The 26148-nt window shown below is 43.1% G+C and overlaps 3 protein-coding genes across 11 annotated transcripts in view; 1 reads left to right on the plus strand and 2 right to left on the minus strand.

Annotated features, from left to right (window-relative positions):
• Positions 1-768: 768 nt before the first annotated feature.
• On the minus strand, positions 769-18977 carry LOC139543097 (nuclear transcription factor Y subunit alpha-like). Of its 8 annotated transcripts, none has more exons than XM_071349256.1 (10): positions 18830-18977; positions 17791-17890; positions 17346-17429; positions 16201-16347; positions 15838-16014; positions 12555-12708; positions 12255-12409; positions 7617-7790; positions 3853-3963; positions 769-2128 (listed from the first exon to the last, which is right to left on the minus strand). In XM_071349256.1, exons 2-10 carry the CDS (start codon positions 17866-17868, stop codon positions 2063-2065), a joined length of 1146 nt encoding a protein of 381 aa, XP_071205357.1. In that variant the 5' UTR covers positions 17869-17890; positions 18830-18977; the 3' UTR covers positions 769-2062. The 8 variants fall into 8 exon arrangements, with proteins under 8 accessions (XP_071205357.1, XP_071205360.1, XP_071205358.1 ...); XM_071349259.1 differs by lacking the exon at positions 18830-18977 and adding an exon at positions 18709-18796; XM_071349257.1 differs by lacking the exon at positions 18830-18977 and adding an exon at positions 18099-18724.
• An 819-nt stretch (positions 18978-19796) lies between these two features.
• On the plus strand, positions 19797-23438 carry LOC139543096 (uncharacterized). 2 transcript variants are annotated; one of them, XM_071349254.1, is made up of 4 exons: positions 19797-19937; positions 21001-21259; positions 21536-21646; positions 22036-23438. In XM_071349254.1, the coding sequence occupies exons 2-4, from the start codon at positions 21039-21041 to the stop codon at positions 23216-23218; spliced, it is 1515 nt and encodes a 504-aa protein (XP_071205355.1). In that variant the 5' UTR covers positions 19797-19937; positions 21001-21038; the 3' UTR covers positions 23219-23438. The 2 variants fall into 2 exon arrangements, with proteins under 2 accessions (XP_071205355.1, XP_071205356.1); XM_071349255.1 differs by having other exon boundaries at positions 19824-19937; positions 21004-21259.
• Positions 23439-23553: 115 nt separating this feature from the next.
• LOC139543095 (sortilin-like) overlaps positions 23554-26148 on the minus strand; it is a 45623-nt gene continuing 43028 nt past the window's right edge. Inside the window, exon 19 of the mRNA XM_071349252.1 lies at positions 23554-26000. Within this exon, the coding sequence (XP_071205353.1) occupies positions 25986-26000 (15 nt within the window). The 3' untranslated portion in view covers positions 23554-25985. The remainder of the gene's footprint in view (positions 26001-26148) is intronic.

Below are 26148 nucleotides of genomic sequence, written 5' to 3' on the forward strand. Positions count from 1 at the left end.
TGTCATGGTCAAAACATATAGATTGGATGGTTGTAAAGATGGGGAGAGGTCTGTCTGTAATAAGGAGACGCTCTGCTTTTTTGACACCACACTCCACAAAGTCCTGCAGGCTCTAGTTTTATGCTATCTTGATTATTGTCCAGTCATATGGTCAAGTGCTGCAAAGAAAGACCTAATTAAGCTGCAGCTGGCCCAGAACAGAGCGGCATGTTTTGCTCTTCATTGTAATCAGAGGGTTAATATTAATACTATACATGTCAGTCTCTCTTGACTAAGAGTTGAGGAAAGACTGACTGCATCACTTCTTGTTTTTATAAGAAACATTAATGTTTTGGAAATTCAAAATTGTTTGCATATTCCACTTACCCCCACCAGACATGCCACCAGGGGTATTTTCACAGTCCCCAGGTCGAGAACAAATTCAAGGAAACATACAGTATTATACAGAGCCATGAGTGCATGGAACTCCCATCCTATATAGCGCAAGTGAACAGCAAACCTGCTTTCAAAAAACAAATCATGTGACCTACTTGTTGTGTGTATGTACTGACATATATGTGAAACTGATAGATGCACGCACACACATTTGAATGTTTTTAAAATATTTTGTCTGTAATATCTTTTTCGTTATATGTCAGACCCCAGTATGACAAGCTGTTGCCATTGGCGACGGCTAATGGGGATCCTAATAAAAAAACATGAACACATTATATATATATATATAGACCCTAGAAATACGATCAATGAAACACACAGAGCTAGAAAAAAGACAGTGAACCTAATACAATTTAATTAACAGATTGTTACACAAGAGTTCAGTCAAACAATGGTTGTAAACCACAAAAAAGAAATGTATGTTCAGAATAGTTCAGAATATAAAATGTACTTTTCAAATAAAGATCCCCGTAGAGTTAAACAGACAAAGTACATGGGTAGTCAGACATCAATGCAACATACATGTGCTGTGTATCTCACAACAAACATCTAGTTTTTATCATGAAGAAGGTTGTATAAAATACATTCCCTGTACAAACAACTGGATATTGAAAACCCTTCTGAAAAGTAGTGTTGGGGTCAATTCCATTTCAATTCAGGAAGTAAACTGAAATTTCAATTCTCCTCTCTGTTTTTCTACGAGAAGTGCTTCCAAAAACATTCTAACAAATATCCATTTTCATTTAGTATGTCAATATCGGAGTTGAGAATTCCTATGGACCAAGGCTTCTATAATGTTACATGTTTGAACAAACAAGATAAACACAGGGCAAAAATAACGACCATCATTTTGACTCTGACAGCTGAATTTGTAAACAGTCTTTGCTTCAGTAAAATACACCCCAAAAAAATAAGCTCCTGTAAGACCAACGAAATGTATTCTGCTACTAACTACCTTCCGTTATGACTGCTTCAGCAAACATGAAGACATCGACCAGGGTTTTATGAAGGTAAAACATCTCATAGTATTGGTTTCCAGAACACAGCACAACAGTTCCAGTAAAAGGTCAAGGGTTAAAGTTCATTCATAGTGACCCATCATGGAGAAATCCCAGTCATAGAATACAGGCAGAGCCTTATATGGGCGAGGGGTAAGGTTGGGCAGTATCAAGATTTTCATAATGTCACACCGTTTCTGTACCATACTGGGTATTACTGGAAATGCACATAAGGGGAGCTATTAAAATTATATATATATAATATTACACAATAAACTAAACAATTTAGGCAAGAGGGTTGAGGGTTCTTGATCCAGGATGGGATTGACTGTCTTTGCAGTAACCAAGAAGCTTGATCTTGACATCTAGCCACTTAGCGAGCAAGTTAGCAAACCAAATGCATAGCTGGAGCCCTGAACAGGATATCCTTTTTATTTGACACATTTTAGATTTCTAAGCAGTGGTGTAGCACGCACCCCCGAACAAAAATATTATGATTTTTTTAATTTTTTTTAAACGGTATTGAAAATCATACTGTCGGTATTTGGAAATCCCCCGGTATACGGTATATCGGCCAAGCTTAGCGAGAGGTGTATATACGGAGGAAGACATTGTCGGGGTGTAGAATGCTACGAAACACGGACCATCTGGGCTACAGAGTCGTCTCCTGCCTGGGTGGCCAGCTCTGCCTGTTGCTATGGGGAGAGAAGGAGAGAGAGAGAAGGCGAGAGAGGAGAGAGAGACAGAGAGGAAAGATGTAGGATACCAGTCAACACATGCAACCAGAAACATGTCGCTAGTTAATGTCTATACACCCATTACACAGTCATCAATGCCTCAAAATTGCATCTCAAAAGGGAATACATTTGATTTGTTTTTTTACTGATCTACACAACCTACTCCACATTTTCAAAGTAAAAAAAAAAAAGTAAATGTTTACAAATTACACTGAACAAAAGGTATAAATGGAATATGTAAAGTGTTGGTCCCATGTTTCATGATCTGTAAATAAATACACACAAACGCTTTATTTCTCTCATAATTTGGCAACAAATTTGTTTACGTCGCCGTTAGTGAGCATTTCTCCTTTGCCAAGATAATCCATCCAATTGACATGTGTGACATCAAGAAGCTGATTAAACAGCATGAGGCCACTCTAAAATGTGCATTTTTGTCACACAAAACAATGCCACAGATGTCTCAAGTTGTGAGGGAAAATGCAATTGGCATGCTGACTGCAGCCCTATTTTAACAGTAAAGTATAACAATTACTGGATTAGGTTGCACATCAAAATATTTTGAATCACAACATTTTTTAGATAAAACTTGTTATTGAATACCTTTTCAGTAGTCTAATACACCTCTTAAAGCTGCAATATGTAACACTTTTTAACGTAACACTGTATTCAGGACAAAAACTTTTTTTATGAAGCGGTAGATCTGTTCTATGTGCTCTATTTCTATGCTTCCCGTTCTTAAGTTTCATTTTTTGAACACCAGTTTCAAACAGCCGAAAACACAATATTTTTGGTTATTGAAAATATATTTTACAGCGGTTTAGATGGTACACTGATTCTCTACAGTACACTTGCTTTTTTTTGTTGTCACAAACTGAAATTAGGCAAACTATTATAATTTTTGCAAACAGGAAATAGCGGAGCGATGTCTGCATAGTGGCAACTTTAATAAAGCACTGAATTTTGCAGTGATTTTTGTAATGCTTGATTTTGCTGTGGCTATTATGATATTTTGCATGGCAATATGCAACGATTTTGTTGAATTTGTCGTGCAAATTGACGTGTGGCTCGATCGAACCATGACTTGACAATTTTAGTGCTGTTTTTTAAATTTATTTAACCTTTATTTAACTAGGAAAGTCAGTTAAGAACAAATTCTTATTTACAATGACGGCCTACCCCGGCCAAACCCTCACCTAACCCGGACGATAATGGGCCAATTGTGCGCCGCCCTACGGGACTTCCGATCACGGCCGGTTGTGATACAGCCCGGAATCGAACCAGGGTCTGTAGTGACGCCTCTAGTACTGCGATGCAGTGCCTTAGACCGCTACACCTCTCGGGAGCACTGATTGGTCAAATTAACAAGCCCTCGCATAATATAAGGGAAATTTGTGATTTTGCAAAAAAAAATGCAATCGCAGAATCCTGGAGGGACTGGAATGACATTGAATTTGTTTCTATTGTGACGCCAAATCATGCGCTAGTGCCACCAACTGAAAAATGTATTGGCACCAGTGAAGCCCTGGGTTTATGTGTATTGTATATAGCCTGAAGAACTTAGTAAGGACTCTTCACTTCAAATTGTATAATGGCGGTTATGGGGAGGAGGCAGCCAGTAGGAGCTCAAACAATCCCCTCCTCAATTTCTGCTTTTGGTTCCCCCTCTCCAGCTCTCCTACCTGGGCCAGGGCCAGGGCCATCTCCTCCCTCTCCTTGGGAGAGAAGAAGCGTCCTCCGTCTCCCCTCTTGCGCTGCATGGCGTGGCGGTGACGGGACTCATGCAGATATTTCTGTCAGATAGATAGATAGGGAGAGAGAGAGAGAGAGAGAGGTGTTAGTCACTAACAACTAGGGTTGTAACGGTTCACCAAACTCACAGTTCGGTACGTATTGCGGTTTTGAAGTCAAGGTTCGGTTTCAGTTCAGCGGGAAAATTAAGTGCCATTCACAATGTTCAGCATTCACAATGTTCCTTACATTGTCTGTTGTGACCGGCTTGCTATTTTGGGCCTCTCAAGTTTCCACTCTGATGCTGCGTTCGTAACCATGCGGGGGGGGGGGGGGGGGGGGGGTTTACCATAAAGTTGTAAATACAAGTTGCATTCATGTGATTTTAACTCGTTGAGGAACACTGATTGGCTAATAAACTAAAAGTACAGCCTATCATGCTTGTAAACAAATTGTAGAGTTCAAAAACTCCATTTATAGATTGGTTTTTTATAAACACTGTTTTGTTGTTGCATTTAATTGCCAACAATGGTGTTATAGAGGCCATTTTCTTAGTAGGTGACATCAGAGGTCCCCATGTGTGAGAAGTGGGTGCTCAAGATGGTAGTCAGTTTCCCACTAGAGTTGCAGCGATGAGACAAGATTGAAATTGGGGAGAAAGAGAGGGTAAAATAAAATCAAAAATAGCATTAATAAATGAAAGGGCATTATCATAATTTTTACAATTTCACAGTATTATTCCAACCAAATAGTGTAGAAATATATACAAAACATAGGCAAATCATGTTTTTGACTGCACTGGGCCTTTAAGTAAGAGCAACACTGGGTGCATCGCCAATTAATTGAAAACTTCGGCTTTGGTTTGCTTATATAGAGCAGGTACTACTTGTTTTCTGAAATGGGTGCAAGAGGGAAGCTAGTAACGTGGTTTGAGGCCTTTCACAAGGTGCTAAAAAACCCTATTCACAACCACTGAGAATTGGCGCAAATAAAAAACATAAACACAATAGCTTTAGCAACACGTTGCTAAGAAAAGACAAACAGATGGTAGTTTGCAGACAGTAGGATACACGTACACTAAGAGATAATCAACGAGGGGCTGTGCGTTCTCTGGGAAATACTGAACGATGTGGAACGTGTTTTCCACGACACGCTAGCGGAGTGGAACTCACCTTCCACGGAGTTGCTTTATTTTCCAGAAAACGCATAGAGCCCCGGGTTGATTATGCCTTTTATACCATGGCTATAATTTAACACATTTAACGCAACAACAAAAAATATGATCAACATCCACTGAAGTAGCTAGCGAGTTTACTAGTTAGCTACAGTAGTTGCCTTGGTAACCAAACAGATTTGCTAGTTTAGCTAACCAAACCATCAGTCCTATAGCTTGCTATTATGAACATCCAATTCAACAAGGCCAATAATGTTTTCAATTCGACTTCTGCTTTCAAAAGCAGCTCAAACATAGAACATGTAAGAATGAACTATCGCCATTGAATTCTACCGTGCAAATATACTGTGCGTTATAGGGAAATAATGCGCGTTATAGGGAAATAATGCAGGCTCTAGAATGCCCTTCAAGCCAAATGGTATAATTCAGTGACAATGCCCGAGAAGCCCTCCAAACCTTCTTCAAACGCCGATTTTCTCGGGCATTATCACTTTTATCACAACGCGTTACCAACATATTCAAAAAAATGATTGAAACATTTTAATTAAAACATTATTTTTGATGAATTAATTCATAATATTTCATCCTTCCACAAGATATAGTCTCAACACAAATCTAGGGTTGCTACGCAAACAGGCTGGTTGTTTCGTTCTATCGGTTCGTTTGCCAGATAAGTGACCCAGTCGTTATGTCTTTTTGTTCTACATCTATGGACGCCACCCAGTTGTTCCTTCTAAATGTTCCGTTGCCATGATGGCTGGCAACGTTTTAATCCGTTGTTTGGTAGCTAGCCAACTTTGGCTAACACATTCACGACAAAACAGTGTAGCCAGAATAACAGCAAAGTAGCTGCAAATAATTAAAAAAAATAGATCAAAACCGAGAGGCTTGGAAGGCCATTACATTTCTTGACAATTATAAATATAGTTTGTTTAAGCTGTTTTCTAGGGATTTGTTTGATATACATCCTGTGATTATTATTATTTGACCATGCTGGTCATTTATGAACATTTGAACATCTTGGCCATGTTCTGTTATAATCTCCACCCGGCACAGCCGAAAGAGGACTGGCCACCCCTCATTGCCTGGTTCCTCTCTAGGTTCCTGCCTTTCTAGGGAGTTTTTCCTAGCCACCGTGCTTCTACACCTGCATTGCTTGCTGTTTGGGGTTTTAGGCTGGGTTTCTGTCCAGCACTTTGAGATATCAGCTGATGTAAGAAGGGCTATATAAATACATTTGATAACAATGTGCGATTTCACCTTGCGTTGAACATTTGCTCTCTCGTCAGGCCACTGTTCAGAAGAGATATCCAACTACACAGCTAACACAATAACTTCAACCTGAAGCTGGAAAGACAGCAAACTAGCTGCATGTCATGTTTTTCTATAGAAATGTCTTTGTATATAGCCATAAAAATGATGCTGATTCATGATTTCGACTGGCTGAGAAAAGCTGCCCGCATGTCTGTCTCTTCCCAACTCTCTGTTCATTACTATGGGACAGCTGGAGATCGAATTTCAATATTGAAACAATGTTGCAAATGCCAGAGAGACAGACAACAAGGTTATTACAAATCTCTGCTGTTGAAAACCAAATGTTAGTCTAAAAGAAATGTGAGATAATGTCGAGATTATTTTTATAGTGGAGATCAAGTTTATAAATTGCCTGGCTGGGCTGATGAGACAGTGGATTGCGCAGTCAGATGAAAGACATACTCTCTCTGTCCATCACCGTTGTAATCTACTGGGAAGCCAAAAATGTTCCCCAACTGGAGATTTAAACGATAGAGAATCATCCTCATCATCGTACAGAACTAGTTCCCGGCTGCGCCTCACAAAAAGGACATTTTATACACTTTATTACAACGTGTGATAGGCTGTAGTTGTTTTAACGGAATAACAACGTGTGATAGGCTGTAGTTGTTTTAACGGAATAACAACGTGTGATAGGCTGTAGTTGTTTTAACGGAATAACAACGTGTGATAGGCTGTAGTTGTTTTAACGGAATAACAACGTGTGATAGGCTGTAGTTGTTTTAATGGAATAACCTGAAATGTTTTTTTTCCCAGCTCAGATTTACTCGGCATGGGCCTAAAAATTTTTTTTTTTACATTATTTTTTATTATTCATTTGGGCTCACAGGAGGTCCCATACAAAGCGTTTATGTATGAATACGTGTACGGTTACACCCCTAACCACGACTAATTTGAACAATCTGGGAGGTAAAGTTTGTAAAGTATTAAATAATTTAGCTGTATAGCCCTACTAACAACACTAAGTGTTGTTCTCAGTCCAGCAGCAGCAGGACATGATCAATTCCCATTCTCCATAGTGACAGCCCTTCAGAAAGACAGAGGCCAAGCTAATCACCCTCCTCTCCTTGGGGATCTTGCCCTCTGCCTCTAGCTTGGCTCGGGCCTGTCATCACACACTAACCCTAACCCAGGCTACTCACCCTCCTCTCCTTGGGGATCTTTCCCTCTTCCTCTAGCTTAGCTCGGGCCTGTCATCACACACTAACCCTAACCCAGGCTACTCACCCTCCTCTCCTTGGGGATCTTGCCCTCTGCCTCCAGCTTGGCGCGAGCCTGTCTTCTCTTCAGGATGCGATGGTACTGTTTAGCGTTGACGTACAGAGGTTCCTCCTCTAACATCTCAGCCCCAGGTAGAGGGATACGCTGCATAGCAGGAACCGCACCCCCGCTAGGCATCATCTAGCAGGGAGAGAGAGAAAAAGAGACATACTAGTTAGAGCCTCTAGCAAAGAGGAGAGAGGGATAGAGAGAGTGGGGGGGGAGAAAGAGAGACACTGCATAGACTATCTGACTAACAAACACACTGATTGCTGTGTGTGTGTGTGTGTCTGTCTGACCGAGGCTAATTTGCAACAATTATTTCTGATCAAACACCCCATACCACAGAGATAAACTATTGTTTAATATTTAATTAAATGACCTCACTGAGTCTAGGTACGAACCCACTACAGGCTCTATACTAACCCACTACAGGCTCTATACTAACCAGGTACGAACCCACTACAGGCTCTATACTAACCAGGTACTAACCCACTACAGGCTCTATACTAACCCACTACAGGCTCTATACTAACCAGGTACTAACCCACTACAGGCTCTATACTCACTAGGTACTAACCCACTACAGGCTCTATACTCACTGGGTACTAACCCACTACAGGCTCTATACTCACTAGGTACTAACCCACTACAGGCTCTATACTCACCAGGTACTAACCCACTACAGGCTCTATACTCACCAGGTACTAACCCACTACAGGCTCTATACTCACCAGGTACTAACCCACTACAAGCTCTGTACTAACCAGGTACTAACCCACTACAGGCTCTATACTCACCAGGTACTAACCCACTACAGGCTCTATAATAACCAGGTACTAACCCACTACAGGCTCTATACTCACCAGGTACTAACCCACTACAAGCTCTGTACTAACCAGGTACTAACCCACTACAGGCTCTATACTCACCAGGTACTAACCCACTACAGGCTCTATAATAACCAGGTACTAACCCAACACAGGCTCTATACTAACCAGGTACTAACCCAACACAGGCTCTATACTAACCAGGCACTAACCCACTACAGGCTCTATACTAACCCACTACAGGCTCTATACTAACCAGGTACTAACCCAACACAGGCTCTATACTAACCAGGTACTAACCCAACACAGGCTCTATACTAACCAGGCACTAACCCACTACAGGCTCTATACTAACCCACTACAGGCTCTATACTAACCAGGTACTAACCCAACACAGGCTCTATACTAACCAGGCACTAACCCACCACAGGCTCTATACTAACCAGGTACTAACCCAACACAGGCTCTATACTAACCAGGTACTAACCCAACACAGGCTCTATACTAACCAGGCACTAACCCACCACAGGCTCTATACTAACCAGGTACTAACCCACCACAGGCTCTATACTAACCAGGTACTAACCCAACACAGGCTCTATACTAACCAGGCACTAACCCACAACAGGCTCTATACTAACCAGGTACTAACCCACTACAGGCTCTATACTAACCAGGTACTAACCCAACACAGGCTCTATACTAACCAGGTACTAACCCAACACAGGCTCTATACTAACCAGGCACTAACCCACTACAGGCTCTATACTAACCAGGTACTAACCCACTACAGGCTCTATACTAACCAGGTACTAACCCAACACAGGCTCTATACTAACCAGGTACTAACCCAACACAGGCTCTATACTAACCAGGTACTAACCAAACACAGGCTCTATACTAACCCACTACAGGCTCTATACTAACCAGGTACTAACCCACCACAGGCTCTATACTAACCAGGTACTAACCCAACACAGGCTCTATACGAACCCACTACAGGCTCTATACTAACCAGGTACTAACCCACCACAGGCTCTATACTAACCAGGTACTAACCCAACACAGGCTCTATACTAACCAGGCACTAACCCACTACAGGCTCTATAATAACCAGGTACTAACCCAACACAGGCTCTATACTAACCAGGCACTAACCCACCACAGGCTCTATACTCACCAGGTACTAACCCACAACAGGCTCTATACTAACCAGGTACTAACCCAACACAGGCTCTATACTAACCAGGTACTAACCCACTACAGGCTCTATACTAACCAGGTACTAACCCACTACAGGCTCTATACTAACCCACTACAGGCTCTATACTCACCAGGTACTAACCCACTACAGGCTCTATACTCACCAGGTACTAACCCACTACAGGCTCTATACTAACCAGGTACTAACCCAACACAGGCTCTATACTAACCAGGTACTAACCCACTACAGGCTCTATACTAACCCACTACAGGCTCTATACTCACCAGGTACTAACCCACTACAGGCTCTATACTCACCAGGTACTAACCCACTACAGGCTCTATACTAACCAGGTACTAACCCAACACAGGCTCTATACTAACCAGGTACTAACCCACTACAGGCTCTATACTAACCAGGTACTAACCCAACACAGGCTCTATACTAACCAGGTACTAACCCACTACAGGCTCTATACTAACCAGGTACTAACCCACTACAGGCTCTATACTAACCCACTACAGGCTCTATACTCACCAGGTACTAACCCACTACAGGCTCTATACTCACCAGGTACTAACCCACTACAGGCTCTATAATAACCAGGTACTAACCCAACACAGGCTCTATACTAACCAGGCACTAACCCACCACAGGCTCTATACTCACCAGGTACTAACCCACAACAGGCTCTATACTAACCAGGTACTAACCCAACACAGGCTCTATACTAACCAGGTACTAACCCACTACAGGCTCTATACTAACCAGGTACTAACCCACTACAGGCTCTATACTAACCCACTACAGGCTCTATACTCACCAGGTACTAACCCACTACAGGCTCTATACTCACCAGGTACTAACCCAACACAGGCTCTATACTAACCAGGTACTAACCCACCACAGGCTCTATACTCACCAGGTACTAACCCACCACAGGCTCTATACTAACCAGGTACTAACCCACTACAGGCTATATACTCACCAGGTACTAACCCACCACAGGCTCTATACTAACCAGGTACTAACCCACCACAGGCTCTATAATAACCATGTACTAACCCACTACAGGCTCTATACTCACCAGGTACTAACCCACTGCAGGCTCTATACTCACCAGGTACTAACCCACTACAGGCTCTATACTCACCAGGTACTAACCCAACACAGGCTCTATACTAACCAGGTACTAACCCACTACAGGCTCTATACTCACCAGGTACTAACCCAACACAGGCTCTATACTAACCAGGTACTAACCCACTACAGGCTCTATACTCACCAGGTACTAACCCACTACAGGCTCTATACTCACTAGGTACTAACCCACTACAGGCTCTATACTCACCAGGTACTAACCCACTACAGGCTCTATACTCACCAGGTACTAACCCACTACAGGCTCTATACTCACCAGGTACTAACCCACTACAGGCTCTATACTCATCAGGTACTAACCCACTACAGGCTCTATACTCACCAGGTACTAACCCACTACAGGCTCTATACTAACCAGGTACTAACACACTACAGGCTCTATACTAACCCACTACAGGCTCTATACTCACTAGGTACTAACCCACTACAGGCTCTATACTCACCAGGTACTAACCCACTACAGGCTCTATACTCACCAGGTACTAACACACTACAGGCTCTATACTCACCAGGTACTAACCCACTACAGGCTCTATACTCACCATGTACTAACCCACTACAGGCTCTATACTCACCAGGTACTAACCCACTACAGGCTCTATACTCACCAGGTACTAACCCACTACAGGCTCTATACTCACCAGGTACTAACCCACTACAGGCTCTATACTCATCAGGTACTAACCCACTACAGGCTCTATACTCACCAGGTACTAACCCACTACAGGCTCTATACTAACCAGGTACTAACACACTACAGGCTCTATACTAACCCACTACAGGCTCTAAACTAACCAGGTACTAACCCACTACAGGCTCTATACTCACCAGGTACTAACCCACTACAGGCTCTATACTCACCAGGTACTAACCCACTACAGGCTCTATACTCACCAGGTACTAACCCACTACAGGCTCTATACTAACCAGGTACTAACCCAACACAGGCTCTATACTAACCAGGCACTAACCCACCACAGGCTCTATACTCACCAGGTACTAACCCACAACAGGCTCTATACTAACCAGGTACTAACCCAACACAGGCTCTATACTAACCAGGTACTAACCCACTACAGGCTCTATACTAACCCACCACAGGCTCTATACTAACCAGGTACTAACCCACTACAGGCTCTATACTAACCAGGTACTAACCCACTACAGGCTCTATACTCACCAGGTACTAACCCACTACAGGCTCTATACTAACCCACCACAGGCTCTATACTAACCAGGTACTAACCCACTACAGGCTCTATACTCACCAGGTACTAACCCACTACAGGCTCTATAATAACCAGGTACTAACCCACTACAGGCTCTATAATAACCAGGTACTAACACACCGTGCCCCAACCCCCTCAGTGATCTAGGTAATAATCTGGGTATCTCTGGTTGGGGCCTTACCATGACCATGCCACCAGCGTTCATCATGTTGCCTGAGACTGGCAGGGTGACGGTCACAGTGCCCTGCTGTCCACTGTTGGTAGTGGTGGTGTTGGCACCCCCTGTCTGTACCATTTGGGCCCCCGACAGGCTGCCTGCTGGGATGGTGATCATTCCTGGGGAGAAAAGGCCTTCTTAACACCACCACCTTCACCATTTTATTTGTTTGTTTGTGTTTGTGTGTGTGTGGGCAAGTGTGCGCCCAAGCATGTCGGTGTGTATGTGTGTGTGTGTGTGTGTGTGGCCATACTGTAAACATACCCTGTTGCAGGACGGTGCCATCTGCGTTGACTGGCTGGTAGACGATGGTCTGTCCATCAGCTGTCTGTGCAAGCTGCTGGCCTTGCTGCAACTGGATCTGCTGGCCTTGCTGCAACTGGATCTGCTGGCCCTGCTGCAACTGGATCTGCTGGCCCTATAGGAACACACAGGACTGGGTCATATACAGTATGGCGACAAGTAAAGTAAGTAGCCTTGGCTTGTGCGAGCCACAACGGCTCATAGGAGCAGGAGCATATCTCTTGTTTCTGTAGTGTGAGGCAGCTTGATGTACCAGTACAGGGACAGGACACTAGTCTATCGCAGGGCCATACTCCTGATCTATCTCCTTAATGCTATAAAATATCATTAAAAATCTAAATACAATGTTATTGGTCACGTACACATATTTTGCAGATGTTTTCGTGGGTGAAGCTAAATGCTTGTGTTTCTAGCTCCAACAGTGCAGTAGTATCTAACTAAATGCTTGTGTTTCTAGCTCCAACAGTGCAGTAGTATCTAACTAAATGCTTGTGTTTCTAGCTCCAACAGTGCAGTAGTATCTAACTAAATGCTTGTGTTTCTAGCTCCAACAGTGCAGTAATACCTAACTAAATGCTTGTGTTCCTAGCTCCAACAGTGCAGTAATACCTAACAATACACAAATCCAAAAAATAAATATAAATAAATTAAGAAATATAGAATATAATAAATATATATATATCCTATCAGACTGAACCAACAAGGGGGATTTTGCCCTTTGAAAGGTATATACAGTGGCAAGAAAAAGTAGGTGAACCCTTTGGAATTACCTGGATTTCTGTATAAATTTGTCATCAAATTTGATCTGATCTTCATCTAAGTCACAACAATAGACAAATACAGTGTGCTTAAACTAATAACACACACATTGTTGTATTTTTCTTGTCTATATTGAATACATCATTTAAACATTCCCAGTGTAGGTTGGAAAAAGTATGTGAACCCCTAGGCTAATGACTATCTGAGTCAGGAGTCAGCTAACCTGGAGTTCAATCAATGAGACGAGATATTGGTTAGAGATGCCCTGCCCTATAAATAACAAAAAATCTATATTTGAGTTTGCTATTCATAAGAAGCATTGCCTGATGTGAACCATGCCTCAAACAAAAAGAGATCTCAGAAGACCTAAGATTAAGAATAGTTGACTTTCATAAAGCTGGAACGGGTTACAAAAAGTATCTCTAAAAGCCTTGATGTTCATCAGTCCACAGTAAGACAAATTGTCTTTAAAATGGAGAAAGTTCAGCACTGTTGCTACTCTCCCTAGGAGAGGCTGTCCTGCAAAGATGACTGCAAGAGCACAGTGCAGAATGCTCAATGAGGTTAAGAACCCTAGAGTGTCAGCTAAAGACTACAGAAATCTCTGGAACATGCTAACATCTCTGTTGATGAGTGTAATAACACTAAACAAGAACGGTGTTTATGGGGAGGACACCACAGAAGAAGCCACTGTCCAAAAAAACAACATTGCTGCACTTCTGAAGTTCTCAAAAGACCACCTGGATGTTCCACAGCGGTACTGGCAAAATATTCTGTGGACAGATTAAAGTTGAGTTGTTTGGAAGGAACACACAACACTGTGTGTGGAGAAAAAAAGGCACAGCACACTAACATCAAAATCTCATCGCAAATGTAAAGTATGGTGGAGGGAGCATCATGGTTTGGGGCTGCTTTGCTGCCTCAGGGCCTGGATAGCTTGCTATCAGACGGGGAAATTAATTCAAGTTTATCAAGACATTTTGCAGGAGAATGTAAGGCTATCTGTTCGCAATTTTTAAAACATTTATTTAACCTTTATTTAACTAGGCAAATCAGTTAAGAACAAATTCTTACTTACAATGACGGCCTAGGAACAGTGGGTTAACTGCCTTGTTCAGGGGCAGAACAACAGATTTTTACCTTGTCAGCTCGGGGATTTGATCTAGCAACCTTTCGGTTACTGGCGTAACGCGCTAACCACTAGGCTACCTGCTGAATTGAAGCTCAACAGAAGTTGGGTGATGCAACAGGACAATGACCCAAAACACAGAAGTAAATCCAAGGGTTCACAGTTTGTCCACCCTGCACTGTGAATGTTTACACGGTGTGTTCAATAGACATGAAAACATATAATTGTTTGTGTTATTAGTTTAAGCACACTGTGTTTGTCTATTGTTGTGACTTAGATGAAGATAAGATCACATTTTATGATAACTTTATGCAGAAGTCCAGGTAATTCCAAAGGGTTCAAATACTTTTTCTTGCCACTGTACACACACACACACACACAGTGGCCAGTTTATTAGGTACACACATCTAGTACCGGGTCCAACCCCTGTAGCATACAGAACAGCCTGAATTCTTCAGGGCATGGAAATATTACTCAATTTGTATCAAGGGACCTAACGTGTTCCAGTGAAACGTTCCTCACACCATTACACCACCACCATCCTGTACTGTTGACACCAGGCAGAATGGGGCCATGGACTCATGCTGCTAACGACAAATCTTGACTCTGCCATCAGCATGACGAAACAGGAACCGGGATTCGTCGGACCAGGAGATGTTTTTCCACTCCTCACCTGTCCAGTGTTGATGATGGCGTGCCCAACTGAAGCAGCTTCTTCTTGTTTGTAGCTGATAGGAGTGGAACCCGGTGTGGACGTCTGCTGTAATAGCCAATCCGTAACAAGGATCGACGAGTTACACGTTTCGTTATTTCCCCCGCTTGTTATCTTGCACGATTCTTGCCATTCTCCTTCGACCTCTCATCAACGTGCTGTTTTCGCCCACAAGACTGCCGCTGACTGTTTCTTTAGTTTGTCGCAACATTCTCTGTATACCCTAGACACTGTCGTGCGTGAAAAGAACAGGAGGCCGGACGTTTCTGAGATACTGGAACCGGCACGTTTGGCACCGACGATCATATCACGCTCAAAGTCTCTTAGGTCACTCGTTTTGCCCAATCTAAAGGTCAATCGGAACACCGAATGTATATATTGCATAGGATTGAAGCTTAACATCTCTGGCCTTGCTGCAGCTGGATCAGTTGACCCATGAATCAGTGTCAATGAGAGATTTGAATTTACATTGTAATTCGTAATTCCTCATGTGGAAGTTGAACTAAAAGTATGTTTGAATTCAGACTCAAATGCTGATGGTTAGCGATGATGTCACATTGTCCTAATAGAGGAAGTGTGTCATCAGAAGTCTGTATAGGTGTATACCTTTCAGTGTGTGTGTGTGTGTGTGTGTGTGTGTGTACCTGGTTCTGTCCGGCTGTGATGGCTTGTTGTGGCTGTTGGATGATGATCTGTTGGGGTTGACCCTGCTGTCCCCCTAGCTGTAACATCTGGCCGTTCTGCAGCTGGATCTGCTGTCCCCCTAGATGGATCGTCTGACCGTTCTGCAGCTGGATCTGCTGTCCACCCTGTAGCTGGATCTGACAATGAAACATAGTCAGATGATAGTGTGTTCATGATATCATTCCAACTCCAGACTCAGGCTCAAATAAATATGATTCCTAGAATGGGAAAAGACTCTAAGAACACTGCACTTTGAAAGCATTCAAATTTAATGGGTTATAGCAATTATATGTCTATGGTTTTCCTCTCATCCCATTCCTCACCTGTTGTAGTCCCTGTCCTCCAGACACAGGCACCTGCATGATGGTCTGTCCCTGTCCCCCCCCCATAGCCTGCACCATGATGGGTTGCCCTGACGATGTGATCAGCTGCCCTCCGCTCACCTGCACCACCAGGGGCTGGCCTTGGACCTGTGGGTGGGTGGGTTAAAGTTGATACATTCATTCCCAGATAATCATATACATTGAGTGTACAAATAATTAAGAATGCCTTCCTTTTCCCCTCACAACAGACGCAATCCGTCGGGACATGGACTCTACAAGGTGTCTAAAGCATTCCACAGGGATGAAGGCTCATGTTGACTCCAATGCTTTCTACAGTTGTGTCAAGTTGGCTGGATGTCCTTTGGGTGGTGGACCATTCTTGCTACACACAGGAAACTGTTGAGCGTGAAAAACCCAGAAGCATTGCAGTTCTTGGCACAAACCGGTGCGCCTGGCACCTACTACCATACCCCATTCAAAGCCGCTTAAATCTTTTGTCTTGCCCATTCACTCTCTGAATTGCAAACATACACAATCCATTCCTCAATTGTCTCAAGGATTAAAAATCCTTCTTTAACCCGTCTCCTCCCCTTCATCTACACTGATTGAAGTGGATTTAACAAGTGACATCAATAAGGGATCATAGCTTTCACCTGGATTCACCTGGTCAGTCTATGTCATGGAAAGAGCAGGTATTCATAATATTTTGTACACTCAGTGTATACTATAACTCTGCAGTTTCATGTCACAGCCAGAGCGCTGATAAAACACCAAGCGTGTCATTAAAACAGAATATAATTCCTGTTTTAGGACATAAAATTATGAACACATGAACCAGTTGACAGTGTAAGCGGATCATAGCGTGAACAATGGTGAAAAACTCTGGCAAATGCCCATAATATGATGGTCAATCCGATGTTTCAGACTGTTGCTAGTACCTTCATGGATGACTCGGACTGACTCAGTCAAACCAGTCACTGAGCTGGGGACATGCAGCTCAGAGCAGCGATAGCGTTCTTGGGAAGCTAGCACTGAGATGGGGCATGGTAGGCGAGAGGCATGCTGTACACTGTGACACTAATGCAGTGCGATGTAATACTGTGACCGGGTGACAATGTGACATAGGCAGACGGTCACACCACTACCTGGAGTGTCTGCACCTGCTGGCCAGAGGCCGTCAATACCGGCGTCTCGGTCTGCAGCTGCACAGCCGTCATTGTGCCCTGAGTCTGCAGACAAGGTCATGTTCATTAGGGCACGCAACCGGAAACCGTTTCAAAGCATTTTTGTAACGGAAAACAAAAAAGTGCATTTCTTATTTAAACAAGCCCCTAAATCCAGGTAGCCCTTCCCTGTTTCATTCAGTTTTCTGACGTTTAGTGCCTAATGAACACGGAACAAGGTACAGCTACAGATAACTCATCCCAGAAGTCTGAGATTAGATTGAATCATTTTATATAAATGAATTGCCTATAATGACACTTCTCAGTCTAGACTCAACAACATGTAGGCCTACATTGTATTCAGTTGTTGTACCTCAGTAAAGTCTGGTTGAGATTCACCAGCTCAGGTTGAACCGTTGCCACTCACCTGTTGTTGGATCTGTCCGTTGGACGTCTGTACGACTATCTGCTCCCCTGTTGAGGTGGTGGCGGTGGTGTACTCCATGGTCAGTTAGTCACAGTCCTTCCTGTCATTGTCAAAATACAGAGTTTGATCAATCAAATTAGAGGCAGAGTGACAAATTAGGCCTACAAAGGAAAGTCCAATACAAGCTGGGATATCAAACCCAAAGGGTCGCACAAGCAATCATAGGCTATGAGGTTGTTGTAGCCATATATAACAGGAAAATAATATGATTGATTGTTGGGCATTAGCTTGACTAGCTAAACAGTCACCATTTCAGCGGACATGTGGAACACGAGCGTTCATGTGTTTTCCGGTTCTTGTCCCTCAGGATTGTAGCCTAATTTAATGATTCAGCTGAGGCGGGTACATCATCAGATATCATTCAGTTGGGAGTACAAACATTTCGCTACACCCGCAATAACATCTGCTAAATATTTGAATGTGACCAAAACATTTGATTTGGACAATATTTCTTGTAATTAACAAAATGGGTTACATAACGTTAGATTTGTTGAAGGACATCTTGATGTGTTTTCTTTGTTGTTCGCTAGCTTTACTGTTGCTAGCTACACAGCTAACGTTAGCTAGCTTGAGATAAGGCACAGGTATTACATTAGGTAACTAGCTAGCTGGACAGTTGACTAGCTAGTTAGCTTAGCTAGCAAGTTAACTCCGTGGGCTGTAAATGTTCACATAAAGAACGGAAGCATGTTGAAAATGCATAAATATTTGCGTATAACATTAGCTAGCTACAAAACAGCACATTATTTATTGGATTTATTCAAAGCTAACGTTGCATTTAGCATGCAAATCTGTCTCCGTCGCCTCGGTTATGTAGCAAGGATTATGTTGTACTACAATCATTAATGAAATCATTACAGTTCAAAAACACGACGTTGATTTGCTTCAACGTTCGATTCCTGTATTTTGTAGAGTTAGTAATTTGGTTGGTCAATGACAAACCAATCCGTGCTGACAACTATCATAGGGCTTCTATTACCGTTTCTTCGCTGTCCGGTATCCCTCTGATTGGCTCCAGTACAGGGTTCCAAAGCCCAATCACCAAAGTGAGCAGACAAAATGGCGCAAATGAAACAACAGCGATGTCGAAGAGATGCATGTGATCGTTGAGGCGAAGAAAGACGAAGATTGCCGATACAACCCGACAGATGATGCAATTGGTTCAGTATGTAATGTCCTGCCTGTCGTACTCAGAAAAAAAACTGTTGGAGTCAGTGGTGGAAAAAGTACCCAATTGTCATACTTGAGTAAAAGTAAAAATACCTTAATAGAAAATGACTCAAGTAAAAGTGAAAGTCACCCAGTAAAATACCACTTGAGTAAAAGTCTAAAATTATTTGGTTTTAAATATATTTAAGTATCAAAAGTAAATGTAATTGCTAAATATACTTAAAAAACATGAAAATGATGCCTCCTGATTTTCTTAATATGAGGAATTTGAAATTATTCATACTTTTACTTTTAAGTTTACAGATAGCCAAGGGCACACTCCAACACTCAGACATAATTTCCAAACTAATAATTTGTGTTTAATGAGTCCGCCAGATCAGAGGCAGTAGAGATGACCAGAGATGTTGTCTTGATAAGTGTGTGAATTGGACCATTTTCCTGTCCAGCATTCAAAATGTAACAAGTACTTTTGTGTGTCAGGGAAAATGTATGGAGTAAAAAGTACATTATTTTCTTCAGGAATGTAGTGAAGTAAAAGTAAACGTTTTCCAAAATAGAAATAGTAAAGTGAAGTACAGATACCTCAAACGACTTAAGTAGTACATTAAAGTATTTATTACTTAAGACCACTGGTGCTAATCTCTCTTTACCAGATTCTACCACTGCATACATGGGTAATATTCATAAATATCTATGCATTTACTTAAATTAAGGTTTGTTTGTTATTTTCGATCAAGTAGTGACTGATATGTATCGGGGGTTTTTCAACACCACATGCCAGTAGGTGGCAGTATGTGGAAATATAGGTTGTATGCCACTCATGACTAAGACTGTTTGCGGAAGTGCTACATTGTTTCCACGAGACAAGCAGGTCTAGACTGAAATGTAGCTAAAGAAAGCAGGAGAATCTTATTTGGGTGAATACAATTGTTTCATTATTTCTATCAATGTTGGCTAGACACCTGGTTATTGTTTGAATAGTTTGTGAGATGTGAATAGGCGGTAGCAGCAAGAGGCGTATTTAGCTAACTAGCTCTGAATACTAGCCAAGGTTACTATCAAATCACATTTTATTGATCACATACACATATTTAGCAGATGTTATTGCGGATGTAGTGAAATGCTTGTGTTCCTAGCTCCAACAGTGCAGTAGTATCTAACAATTCACACGAATGTAAAATAATGGAATTAAGAAATATATTGTAACGACCCTGGGTTTATAAGCGCGGAAATCGACTCTGCCGCCTGAGCATGTTTTTGCGGCACAGTCGATAGCCCGCCGGACCTCGGGCTAGGGGTCGAGGGTTCGAGACCTGCTCCCTACTGTTTCATTAAACTGGTGTCAGAACCCAGGGTCGCTACAATATTAATGTTAGGACGAGCAATGTCGGAGTGGCATTGACTTAAATATAGTAGAATAGAATACCGTATATACATATGAGATGAGTAAAACAGTATGTAAACATTATTAAAGTGACTAGTGTTCCATTATTGAAGTGGCCAGTGATTCCAGGTCTATGTATATAGGGCAGCAGCCTCTAAGGTGCAGGGTTGAGTAACATTATTAAAGTGACCAGTGATTCCAGGTCTATGTATATAGGGGAGCAGCCTCTAAGGTGCAGGGTTGAGTAACATTATTAAAGTGACCAGTGATTCCATGTCTATGTATATAGGGGAGCAGCCTCTAAGGTGCAGGGTTGAGTAACCGGGTGGTAGCCGGCTAGTGTTGGTTATTTAACAGTTTGATGGCCTTGAGATAGAAGCTGTTTTTCAGTTGCCGTACCACGCGGTGATACAGCCCGACAGGATACTCTGTTGGCCATCTGTAAAAGTTTGAGGGTCTTTCCATTAGCATTGAGGTTATTTCAGCGAGCTGAACTTTTTTTTGTAGCTAACTAGATCAGACCGAATGGACGTGCTGGGCAAATCGGCGAGATAGAACATGTCGAGAATTTATGATCCTGTCTTTTCTTCATCCAGTAGTGTCTGGTGACCAGTGGTGAGCCTTCAGAATAGCCATGTCTTTCAGGATGGTCTCCTTGATAGCCTCCAGGCTTGGCAAACTGTCAGTGATGCCCACAAGGAGCTGTAGTCGAAACGTCAGCAGAGATGCCAGCAAGGCCTGGATGGATCAGAGGCAGACACACAGGACCTCGGCCCACAGACACAGAGAGAAGGAGGAGAGGTTTGAAGATCCAGATATGGACGATGTAGACGACAAGGTCCAGGCTGTGTTCAGGTGAGAAACATTTATCCTAAACTGAACCCTAGGCTTTGCCCTGGTCCCAGATCTGTCTGAGTGGTCTTTCTGACTAAGAACTGTTGGTGATGCGTACAGCACAAACAGACCTGGGACCACCAGGCCTATTGAAGGGTGCCTGTCTACATACTTGCCACTTTCACCCCGGTCAGTGATAGGCCTACATAGTATCTTAAGATAATATCATATATTTATCAAGTCATCGCTCGTGATGCAACTAGGCCTAATGCCGTCTGTCTCACCTTCCCTGTCTAGTGAAGAGAGGAGGAGACAGAGGACGGTGAAGTACCATATAGTCAAGAGACAGCTGACTGAGTCTGGAGCTCCAGAGAGGAACCTGAGCTGGGACGCCATGGAACAGATCAGGTGAGGAAGGCTGCAATGTTACTAAATATTCAGAAATATATTATATACACAGTACAAGTCTAAAGTTTGGACACACCTACTCATTCCAGGGGTTGTCTTTATTTTTACTATTTTCTACATTGTAGAATAATAGTGAAGACAAACTATGAAATAACACATGTGGAATCATGTAGTAACCAAAAAAGTGTTAAATCAAAATATATTTTAGATTTGAGATTCTTCAAAGTAGCCACCCTTTGCCTTGATGACAGCTTTGCTGTACTGTATGAATGACATGTTTTGATTGTCTGTCAGGTAGACTAGGGAGTCGTGTCAGCTTTATCTGCAACGTTGTCAACGTTTTGCCTCAATGACTAAACCAATGACTCAATTACTGACTACACCCCCAGGTATCTGAAGCAGGAGCTACCAGAGGAATGGACCATTGACCGTCTGGCAGAGGGATTCTCTGTCCATCGTGACATCATCCTACGAGTCCTGAGGAGCAAGTTCACCCCCAAACCAGAGAGGAAGGCTAAACAGGACGCCAGTGTGTGGGCCAGGCTGAGACAGCAAGCCTTACCTGGGAGTGGAGCAGGGGGACAGGGCAGGCAGCAGGCCTTACCTGGGAGTGGAGCAGGGGGACAGGGCAGGCAGCAGGCCTTACCTGGGAGTGGAGCAGGGGGACAGGGCAGGCAGCAGGCCTTACCTGGCGGTGGAGCAGGGGGACAGGGCAGGCAGCAGGCCTTACCTGGGAGTGGAGCAGGGGGACAGGGCAGGCAGCAGGCCTTACCTGGGAGTGGAGCAGGGGGACAGGGCAGGCAGCAGGCCTTACCTGGCGGTGGAGCAGGGGGACAGGACAGGCAGCAGGCCTTACCTGGCGGTGGAGCAGGGGGACAGGGCAGGCAGCAGGCCTTACCTGGGGGTGGAGCAGGGGGACAGGGCAGGCAGCAAGCCTTACCTGGTGGTGGTGGAGCAGGGGGACCGGGCAGGCAGCAAGCCCTACCTGGTGGTGTTGGAGCAGGGGGACAGGACAGGCAGCAAGCCCTACCTGGTGGTGGTGGAGCAGGGGGACAGGACAGGCAGCAAGCCCTACCTGGTGGTGGAGGGGCAGGGGGACCGGGCAGACCACAGCTGCCTGCCTCTGGACATAGAAGTAGCAAACCAGCCATGCTGCCCGCAGGAAGTGGCACTGGTGCCCTGGTCACCCTGGCTAGCCACAGTAGCCAGAGGCTGATAGCCAGGGACTTGGAGGATGGCCCTGGCCCAAGAGCCATGATGACTACTGCTAATAGTCCTGCTGCTCCTCTCACCTCACTACCCACCCAGCTCTCATCCTCACCAACCCTGCACAGGAGACACACCTCAGGACAAGATAACTCTAGAGAGGAGTGGGAGGAAGAGGAGAATGTTCCAGAGGACAATGTGTCGGAGAAGGTTGAGGAGAAAGACGACCAGGAGGAGAGATGGGATGGAAGGGTGTTTTCAGAGGAAGAACTGGAGGAACTAATGCTGTCGTCAAAGCCTTCGCCAGTGGTACAGAATGGGATAGAGTTCTTTGACAGCGAAGGAAACTTCCTGTACAGAATCTGAGACAGCAAAATGGCACCCTGTGCACTACTTTTGTCCAGGGCTAAATGACACCCTATTCCCTATATAGTGCACTACTTTTGACCAGGGTGCCATTTTAGAAGTAGCCTGAGATGTTGTTAATGTGTTGGTTTCCTAAATACAATAAAATGCAATAGACTTCTGTTGGAAGATGCCAGAGACTGATTATGCCGCAAACCAATAAAGCACTATTTCAAATGTATGGGTTAGTCACAAGTTTTGATTGTAATTCTATCATTTGCTTTCTTGAATGTTGTACATATTGACATTGGATGAAATGTCATGTTAACGCAATGTTAGTCCAGAAGAGGCAAAACTTTCAAAGGGACAAGTTAATTTATTGGTCGTCAACCCAAAGCAAAATTGTCTCAAATATACAGAAGATATACACAGCAGATACCAAGATTCAACAATTGAGCCATCACAATTATTTCTTTATACAGCCATTTTAAAATGTAAGGGAAAAAAGTCTCACCTCTCAAATCAAAGACATAAAACCAGCATGAATAATTCAGAACAAGTGTCTTTCCAGTGTTAACTACCGTACAGGTGTTGGCTCTAATGCCAATCAACATTTATTTTAGTCCTGTGCAAGAGTAGAGATGTTTTTGTACAAACCAAACACCAAGTATAGGTTGGATTTTAAATTAGATGAAACATTGCATTTGTCTGTTTCACAGTGGACAAATCAAGTTGTATTGCATGACAAGGGAATCAAATTGGTTCATGTTTCCATTTCCCATTGCTTTATAGATGGGAGAGTATTCAGAGAAACAGTTGTACTGACAGAAGGGTAGTCAGTATTGAAGGGAGTTTCATTTGAGGTGAAATCCTTATTTCACATAATTACAGTAAGTGCAATCTACAAAATGGATGCACTGTGGTTACACAGACATCTGAGATCTAGGGTGCATCCTATGGGCCCTGGTCAAAAGTAGGCCCCTATATAGGGAATAAGGTGCTATTTGGAATGCACACTTTGAAGCTTTTATAGACCGTACGTACACTTGCCACTCATTGGGAAGGCACAGACCCAGCCCCCCATACTAGACAGACATTACACCCCCAAATGGGCTTCCGAGGCTAGAATGATCCTGTCTCTGTGAAACTAAGTCAATGACCTTCTCAGGTAATGTGGTGACCATAATAAGATATGTTTATTCAGTAGAATTAGCTCATCTCATATGAGCTACAGTACATAGAGGTCGGTTCTACACATAGTGAAAACAGGCACGCCAGTGTGAAACTGCTACACATCCATACAACATTGTTATAAAAAACCACTTCTTCTAGCCGACTGCTTCATCAAAAATGTCCAGGTCTTATGTACTACATTTACAAATGTGCTCTTAGTTCCTGTGTTTACGTTGTTGCCCTGTGTAGTCCAGTGATTGATTCCTACTGTCCTTCCTTCACTTTCGGATCTACTTTCACTTGTGTAGGGACAGCTTAACATATTAAAACAGAAGTATCATTTTTATTGAGAAATGAGGAGGCGTAAGGCCAATTGCTATTTGTACACTAGATTTTCTCCCAAGGACTAAACTAAAAAACAGACAGTTTTCACATACAAAAAAAGGACATTGTTCCAATACAGCCAAATCATAATTTGAGATACATGCACGCAACACATTTGTATTACCCCATTGATATCAATGCATGATTTAGGAGGTGAAAGTTTGAGTCAGGTACCCATTTCTGGGGTTAGAATACATGGCTTTAGTTCAGTCTAGTTTAGAGGACGTGTTTAGAGGACGTTCACCCCTGCTATGAAAGCTTAGTGTTGATACAGTGGATATAAACATGTTATTGCTATCCAACTTTAAATGCTTATATATATTTCCACTTCCATCTTATTAGTTAGGCAAAATACTTACAAATAATTTTTTCCAAGCCACAGTACCCAACAGCAACTTATTTACCATGTCCCCGACTCTGTCACATCAATTAAAAAGGAAAACTCTTTATGTACAGGGGAGGGGAGGGGGAAACAGGAAAAGTCTTCATTAGAAGTGTATACGTAATATTCCCAAGAACCCCAGCCCTAAGCATGTATAAACCGTAATGTTGTTTATGTTCACTTGGTTGAAAAAGATAGCTTTATGTTGTTAAGAGAAGATGCTGATCATAAAACAGCTTCTACACAGCAGTTTCCAGAGGTCCATTATTTAATGTTCACCAGCAGTCCAGAACCACCACATTCCATCACTCAATTGTCCCCAACGGAAAAGGAACTTGGAGAATAAACTCTAAAATCAACCACAACACTACTACTGGCCCCATTTTGCTCTCCTGCTGAACTCTGTATGTGTGTCTCACTCAGAACAGAAAGCCTCATTGGATACCTCACTGATGAGAGCTGCGTTACAAGGACTCTCCACCAGGCGATGTAAGGTCAGGGGTTAGAGTTAAAGGGTCATGGTGGAGGGGAGAAGGAGGAAGTAACAGGAAGCGAAGGAGAGAGCAGCAGCGAGCCCCGGTGTACACATAGGACAAACTTGTTCTTCAATATAGAGCAGTGAGCCTAAGGACAGACAGGAGACTAGATTCCCCTGGTAGCTGCAGGAGCTTCTGGTTTGTGAAGGATAGACAGGAGACTTGTAGTTCCTCCTGGTAGCTGCAGGAGCTTCTAGGTTGTAAAGGATAGACAGGAGACTGGTAGTTCCTCCTGGTAGCTGCAGGAGCTTCTAGGTTGTAAAGGATAGACAGGAGGCTAGTAGTTCCTCCTGGTAGCTGAAAATGCCACCTGTTACTCCAGAAGATCCTAGAGACACAGAGAACAAACAACATTCCTATGTAAGTGGACTTTTAAAAGAAAGGACTAGAGAAAACAGAGGCAAAGTCAAGTCAACCAATCCTTCACCAAGGGATTGAGGTCAGTTCTATATTTATAATAAGTGCGGAGGCCATAC

This window comes from Salvelinus alpinus, chromosome 17 (assembly GCF_045679555.1).
Source record: "Salvelinus alpinus chromosome 17, SLU_Salpinus.1, whole genome shotgun sequence".
Lineage (NCBI taxonomy): Eukaryota > Metazoa > Chordata > Actinopteri > Salmoniformes > Salmonidae > Salvelinus > Salvelinus alpinus.